The following is an 8,190-nucleotide window of genomic DNA, read 5'->3' as shown; positions in this document are numbered from 1 at the left end:
CACCTGTCTGTATCATCTCCAGCTATGATGACCTGCTATCCCATTTCTGAGTGTGTTTATGTTCAGTTACAGTTGCTCTGCACTGTTCTCTCGTTTTAGATGAACAGAAGAACCAGAACTAATATCCATTTTAATGTAAAATTTAACGGCTCAGCATAAATACCTGTGAAGTGTCAATAGAAAACATAATGACACAAGAAGAGAACTCAAATTCCAACATAATAAGAAAACATCACAACATAACGGAAGAGAAGTGATCCTGGTGCACAAAGTAATCTTCAAACATTTAATCGTAGTACTGAGGGCAGAAATGATATCAATATCTTACGTTGTCATAAAACATTTAATCAAAATGTATGAAAAATATGTGAACAAAAATATATTCTGTTTCTTTTTAGAACTGATACTGCATCTATATATCACATATATAAGAATATTGAACTAGAAGAACTTCAGAAACAGGCTAATACTCTCTTCTGGTTCATAGAGGGCGCTATAAGCTTGCTGGAGCTAACATCCAAACCAGCAATAAACTGGAGCAACACTGGCATATGCAGATCAGACCAGTTCTGCAGGCTTTATTATTAATATTGATCACAGATTCATAGTAGTCACAGGCTATGTGTAATTATTTAATGAATGAAGAAGAATTATTTAGTCCAAGAAGAAGGCGAGATGATGACAGGAATAAAGGCCAGCTTTATTATGCTTCATCACACAATGAACAAGCACATTTCTGCTTTCTTCACTGTTCTACAAATACATTTCTCCTACTGTTCACACCAGAGTACCAACATACACAGCAAAATTGGAATCAAGTGTCAGTAGCTATGACAAAAGCCTGAACTACCTTAACACAGCTCCTGAACATTACTCCTGCTGACGGCTTCAGATTTATTGCAAAACTACACACGAAGCTGCCAGTGTTAACACCTTACATGTGGCAAACACAGTAGCTTGTTATTCAAAGCATGTCCCTTGTACAATAATAGAAAAGAGATCTAAATATATTGCTAGTCGCTAGTGTACTCTCATATGTGGGTTAGCTGTTTTCCACTGTAATTGGAAATGTCCAATATCTGTTATCATTTTCAATTCTATACCAAAGTTAAATGTATTGATAAGCCCAAACGCATCTGTTAAGTTCACTTTAATAGCTTTGCATCTGCTCTTACAGTTAATGATCATTTATTGTTATTGTTATTGTTATTGTAAAGGAACCAATCAGTTACACACAGGCCACTTAGTCTCAGGCTTGTGAATGCAGGTTTTTCCTTTTCAGAGGGAGCTATTCAGTGTACTAATGACAGGCTACTGACAGGTTACTGACAGACTACTGACAGCCTACTGACAGGTTACTGACAAGAATGAATTAATAATAATTTTGAAAACAGCTTTCTGAACTACATTAATTATAACCACAGAACCAAAAACCTAAGACAGCCTCTGTTATATTAAAACAGGTTAAAAATGATTTATTTCTTTTAAAAGATCTTTTTCTTCAGTCCTACATGGCTGTAGACATAAACATGGAAGTGAAGTAAGACCCTGAGATCATATAATCAACACGTCTACCTTGGGTACTTCAGCTCTTTGAAAGAGCCACAACTATTACACAAAACAGAACGACAGTCTAAAGACATTAGTGCTGTGCTCGTATCACACACACGTCCTGTATGAAGTTCACCTTCCACTGAGCTGGGAGATATTCCACAACACCAAGCGCACAGGCTGATTATCCATCTGCAAGTTTTTAGGCAAATATTCATACAAAATCTTCTGTCTCATTTACGATCATACAGATGAACAAGTTGCATCAGACAGGGAAAGTGGCCTCTCAGAGGGGAGGGAAGCTGACTCGGCCGTACACGCCTGCCTCATACGACACCCCCGACGTCAAAGAACAGTCGAAGAAGCTGGAGAAGGCGAAGGTGCCGGGTGAGGTGGGCTCCAGGGGCCCCGGCGTCTGCGTGCCCGCGTATAGGGACGGCTGGGCCGCCGCTGTCCTCGTCTCCGAGGTTTTCTTGTACGCCCCACTGTTTGTACCCCACGGCTCCGCATACAGGAAACCTCCCGTCACAAAATGCTGCGAGTCCGGGCCGCCTAGCTCGGGCCCTCCGGAGCCCTGGGTCAGCCGTGGTGGGGCAGTGTGGAAGAGCTCCTGCTCACTGACCATGTTACTGTAGTCGGGACCCAGGAGCTCGAAGAACTCTGACGCGTCGGGATTTCCCCGCTCCAGGTCTTTGAGGGACATGCCGGAAGTGGACGTGACTCTTGGGCCGCTGGCCGGCTCCGTGAAGAAGGAGGGGGGCAGGTTGCGGTGTCGCAGCGGGGGTTTTCTGGACCGCTCCCCTCGCACGTCCTTGGCAGGGTTAAACAGGGCAGCCAGACTCTTGCTCTGCAGGCTGGTCTGGAGCACATCCCGTTTTGGGGGCGTTTTACTCTGCAGGGCACCGGCTGGCGCCGGACACGGGTCGGCTCTCTTGCACGTCTCCTGGGCCGAGGCGCTCCCTGGCGCTGTGATCCCGGTGCACCGCTTGATCTGTTTCTGCAGGTACTTGCGGTGGTTGACTTTCCTCTTGGACTTCACGGGCTTGTCCAAGGCCAGTTTGATGTTGCTGGACGCAGAGTTGACGAAACTGAGGAGGTCTCCTTCACAGTCCACTTCACCCAGCAGGCTTCCATCCAGAACCTTCTCCGCTCCAAACTCCATCATCGAGCCCGGGAAGCAGAGATTGAGGAACTGTGAGTTCATGATGGCAGCCTGAACAGCCATTTCTCTCCAACACAACTATTCCCAAGATGTCCACTGCAACTTCAATTTATAAGCATAAAACATCATTCAAGCGGACCTCTCTGTCTGTAGTTTGGCCTAACGAGTTGCTAACCCGTTGTCCTGCATTAGGTGCACGCAGTGTTTCTTTTAACTAGCAAAAGCAAGACCGGGGCACAGATTTGGGGGAAGGCAGGGGAATGTTAGGGGGCAGGGCCAATGATGTCAAGACATAAAGGAGGAGGAGCAGAGGACCCTGGGACTTAACTCTTTGCTCACGCCTGACCACCTGCATCTAGGAGGGATTTGAGGGAGGCATCCCACTGAGGAAGAAGACAATAGACACTTGTTCAACTGTCCCAGGCAACCTTCATTGTGCTTGTGGATGAGAACAGTGCAATGTCATGACATTAAAGGCAGACAAGGTTGACCAACACATTTAATTACATCCAGAAATGTGCAAAAAACATCATCAGAGTTTCAGTATTTACTACTTAGTATTTTCTATGAGTTTATTTTCCTTTTATTTTGATGTCATTTCTGTAACATATTAAACAATGTGAAGAAACCAATAATCTAGAAACCAATAATCACATGTGCGCAATGTGCAAAATCCAAGATCTTTCATGGTGTTTTTTTTCTAGCATCTAACAGATTGCACAAAAGACATTATTATCAAAAGACACTATTTTTGGATTTGGAATGTTTTATTTAATTTTGGAATATGGTCATCTAATTTCGGAATGTGTAATTTCATTAAACTTTGTTTTTGCAGTTTAATTATAGAATATATTTTTCCATACAAGCATGAACAACTGGAGGTGTTGGATCTGGGCTGTAAATGGGTTCAGTGCAGTGTGTATTCTGTGCTGTACAACCCAACGCTCATCAGTCAACGTTGTGTGATCATGGAATTATGGGTAGGGAAATGTGCGTGTGCATTATACTGCATTCTCGTGTGCATCCTACAACTTCCTGCTCGTGTCTTAATCTGCGTGTGGTGTACGTTCATTTCTCGTGCATTCCCGCACCAGTGGGAATTTCAGCCTCTGCCTGACAGCTATTATGGGCTGCCTTTGACATACAGCCCTACAGGGTCTAAAAAGCTCCCATTCTTCCTTGGGCACTGAAAGGGATCTTTGTGCCAGAGATTCATTAAACTGCACCTCACAGCCCCTTCGTAAAATGGGGCTCAATAATGAACAGTCGATTTAACTAGAAAAGCTGTCGGAGCTGTTAAATTAAAGGGAGTGAAGCGCAGATCAGCGCCAGAGTGCCAGATGAAATGTTGACCTTAAGAAATCCCGGCTATGAGTGCAACGGCCGCTGTAAACAATCTCGTGTTTACAGGAAGTTTCTTGGCTAGGAGTGAATGCTGGAGTGGGAGATGTCCGAGGCCGGTGTGGTTGGCAGCAGGCCGACCTGATCCTCGCGCGACCAGAAACGAGTTTTACACACCGCTGGAAGACAAACGACAACATGTTTCCTCCTGCAGCCACGAATATGAAACAAGTAACCATAGAGATGGAACTTGTGTCTCACCTATTGTTATTTTTATTATCAAGCATCTAATTGAACATTCACGTAGTTATGAAGAACACAAAATGTAATTAAGGTTTTTTTTAATTTATTTGAAACTATGTATTAAATATCCTCAGACACATGTTCTCTGACCCTTCCTAAAAAGCTATAACCCAGGAAGTGTCGTAGTAGTTACTGAGAGAGCACATAGTGTCAGCAGTGATGTTTCACACCATTCCCACGTCAGACTTTGTGACTTGTGAAACCGCCAGTGCACTGATTTGCCTGTTGCATGTGTTACTTTATCTTTCTGGAAGGATTTTCCCAGGAATCTTCTTTTTCTTCCCTCCCTCCATTTTAAGGAATCTTCTTTTTCTTCCCTCCCTCCATTTTAAGGTGAGGCAGTGAATCATTTGGGTGTTTGGCAGGGGGAGTTTAAAAAAGCCTAAATGCTTTTGAGAAAGAGGGTCCGTGGAGAGAGTGTTATTATCATGTAAATTCCAATGGAGAAAGGACGAGTGAAACTGATAGCACTGATCTAATTATCAGCTTCCCAGCTCAGTCCTGTGGTCTGAATAGCAGAGCCACAGAAACTGCCACAGTCTCACAATAAACAGCTGCACAAAACTTGAAAAACAGCAACAGTTGAACAAAACTAACTTTACTCATTATACATGTTTCTACCTCATTCGAATTGGGAAAAAGTTTCAAAATGTTTTTATATCTATTATTTCAATGACATTCCAATGAGATATTAAACATGGAAACTGAAGCTATGTTATTCTAATATGTAAATATTATTATTATTATTTTTAAACTCAAATTTTTTTTTGCAAGTTTTAGCTTAGAATACTAGTATTTCAAAGAACCATACCTATCAATATTGGGAATGATTCTAATGTTATTTTTTGGTAATGATTCTAATGCTAACGTTGGGAATGATTCTAATGTTAACATTGGTAATGATTTTAACGTTAACGTTTGGAATTATATTAATTAATGTTAATTAATGTTATTGTTGAGAATGATTTTAATGTTAACGTTGGGAATGATTTTAATGTTATTGTTGGGAATGATTTTAACGTTGATGTTGGGAATGATTTGAATGTTATTGTTGGGAAATTTTGTAATGTTATTTTTGGAAACGATTTTAGTGTTAATGTTGGGAATGATTCTAACGTTAAGGTTGGGAATTATTCTAATATTAACGTTGAGAATGATTCTAATGTTAACGTTGGTAATAATTTTAATGTTAACTTTGGGAATGATTTTAATGTTATTGTTGAGAATGATTTTAATGGTAATGTTGGGAATGATTCTAATGTTAACGTTGGTAATGATTCTAATGTTAACTTTGGGAATGCTTCTAATATTAACTTTGGGAATTATTCTAATGTTATTGTTGGAAATTATTCTAATGGTATTGTTGGGAATGATTCTAATGTCAACTTTGGGAATTATTCTAAAGTTAAAGTTGGCAATGATTCTAACGTTAACTTTTGGAATGATTCTAACTTAAACTTTGGGAATGATTCTAACAGTAACATTGGGAATGATTCTAACGTTAACTTTGGGAATGATTCTAACTTTAACTTTGGGAATGAACTCTCCGTATCTAGGGACTTGGCAGCACACTTGGTCCTTTCACTCCTTTTGAAATGAGCTTCCACATCCTCTGCTTTCTTCTGCCGCCTAATTTTGGCACAGTGACATCACCAAACTAATGGCTGATATTTTCTCCTCTTCCCGCACGGCTTTTGTCCATGCCAGTCATTCACATCTGAGGGTCTGACGCACTGATTCCGGAAACAAGTTTCTATGGTCACACAAAGGGCGAGAGCATGAGAGGAGGGGTGGAGAAGCAAGGAAGAGGGGGAGAGAGTGAGAGAGGGAGAAAGAGAGAGAGAAAGAGAGAGAGAGGACAGAGAGGGAGAGAAAGAGAACACACAGGGAACAGAGAAGAGAGAGGGAAGAGTGAGAAAGGGAAGAGAGGAGAGAGGGAGGGGGAGAGAGGGGAAAGAGGGAAGAGAGGGGAGAGAGAGGGGAGAGAAAGGGTATGAAGGGAAGGGGTGAAAGAGGGGAGGGGTGAGGCTGAGAGAAGTAGAGAAGTGTGTTACATTAAAGAAAGAGACCAAGGGGATTTCTGTCCACTTGAACTTCCAAGAATGTTCAAACCTATTATGTCTGAAACTTCTATTTGAAATCAGAAACTTTGGGCATTCGGCTTTCTAAACAATTTTTAAAACTTGAATATATAACATATCCAAAGTCAACAGGTCAAGCAAACTATGAAGAGGGAGGAGAGCAGTCCAGCGGGGTGAGCAGAGGTGAGAACGTCAGCACGCGAGAACAAACCAGGCAACATCCATCTTTGCACTTTCGATTCACATCCTGCTTAATCAAACGGCCTATTGTGTGGCTGAGCTGCGCTGTTATCAGGACACACTAGGCTGCCTGCCCTCTGCCCCAGGACTTTACAAACGCACCACCCACTCCTGTTCTCCGCCCCCAAACTCCCTCTACATCCACCTTGGCTGTCAAAAGCAGGTTACCCCCCTCCAACTCCCTTGCACACACACACACACACATACATACACATGGCTAATCTCTTCCCACTAGTGTGTGGTCTGTATTAGCAGTGACACAGACAAGTCCACTGTGTGGGTCAGTAGAATACTAATAACAAATCTGATTGATGGAAGTGTCAATAGAAGGAATGGCAAAATGAACACCCTGAAAACACATATGTCACAGTTAAGAGCTGCACCACAGAAGCGCTGGTTTGAGAGAAACTGACCATGTCCAGCTGTCTACAGACACACGTTTATGGAATTGCTTATGTACACACACAAAATGAAGCCTCTAAAAATAACTATCAAAGCATGAGACAGCAGATATAGTTTATCGATGCATAAATATGCAAACCTGCAGTGAGCATTTTAAATCCTCCTGATTGTCAGTGCAGTTCACTGGGCAGATACACTGGGCCCCACGCTGGGTTATTCCATCCTTGAACACCTCATGAGCTCACCAGACCGTCTGATCTGAAACTATTACTGCCAGTGTAGCTCCCACACTTGGATCTAACGAGGAGCTTCCACAGCAGCAGACCTGCAGACCTTTAACCTTTCATCATTAACGGCTAAGGGCCATCCATTACTCCATCCATTACACCATTACTCCATCCATTCCTCCATCCCATTCAACCTCCTTTTATCTCCACACGTCACCCCTGAACTCCAGAACGCCACCCCCCCTCCCAAACACCCCCCCCCCCTTCCCTGAACTCAGGCTGCAGGATTAATAACAGTGACAGCAGGAGATGTGTGGATGTGTAGGTGCAGTAACTAGGAGAGGCTGGAGTCACCATGAGAACACGTGGGAAGTCCTGTAAGCTGGGCTGCATGAGGCAGGGTCCTGCCTGGTCACACATGGTTCTGCCTGGTCGCACATGGTCCTGCACGGTCTCGCATGGTCCTGCACGGTCTCGCATGGTCCCGCACGGTCTCGCATGGTCCCGCACGGTCTCGCATGGTCCCGCATGGTCCTGCACGGTCTCGCATGGTCCTGCACGGTCTCGCATGGTCCTGCACGGTCTCGCATGGTCCCGCACGGTCTCGCATGGTCCTGCATGGTCTCACATGGTCTCGCATGGTCCCGCACGGTCTCGCATGGTCCTGCACGGTCTCGCATGGTCCCGCACGGTCTCGCATGGTCCTGCACGGTCTCGCATGGTCCTGCACGGTCTCACATGGTCTCGCATGGTCCCGCACGGTCTCGCATGGTCCTGCACGGTCTCGCATGGTCCCGCACGGTCTCGCATGGTCCCGCACGGTCTCGCATGGTCCTGCACGGTCTCGCATCGTCCCGCACGGTCTCGCATGGTCCTGCACGGT

At 44.0% G+C, this 8,190-nt stretch overlaps 1 protein-coding gene across 1 annotated transcript; it reads right to left on the bottom strand.

Moving 5' to 3' along the window:
- Positions 1–665: 665 nt before the first annotated feature.
- Positions 666–5,070, bottom strand: fam181b (family with sequence similarity 181 member B). The gene is made up of 3 exons (XM_076977248.1): positions 2,944–5,070; positions 2,853–2,856; positions 666–2,791 (listed from the first exon to the last, which is right to left on the bottom strand). Exons 1-3 carry the CDS (start codon positions 3,066–3,068, stop codon positions 1,838–1,840), a joined length of 1,083 nt encoding a protein of 360 aa, XP_076833363.1. The 5' UTR covers positions 3,069–5,070; the 3' UTR covers positions 666–1,837.
- Between the last annotated feature and the right edge of the window lie 3,120 nt (positions 5,071–8,190).

The sequence above is a fragment of the Brachyhypopomus gauderio genome, chromosome 16 (genome assembly GCF_052324685.1).
Source record: "Brachyhypopomus gauderio isolate BG-103 chromosome 16, BGAUD_0.2, whole genome shotgun sequence".
Classification (NCBI taxonomy): Eukaryota; Metazoa; Chordata; class Actinopteri; order Gymnotiformes; family Hypopomidae; genus Brachyhypopomus; species Brachyhypopomus gauderio.
The sequence above is the reverse complement of the archived record's forward strand: the minus strand, read 5'-3'. Positions and strand labels throughout refer to the sequence as shown.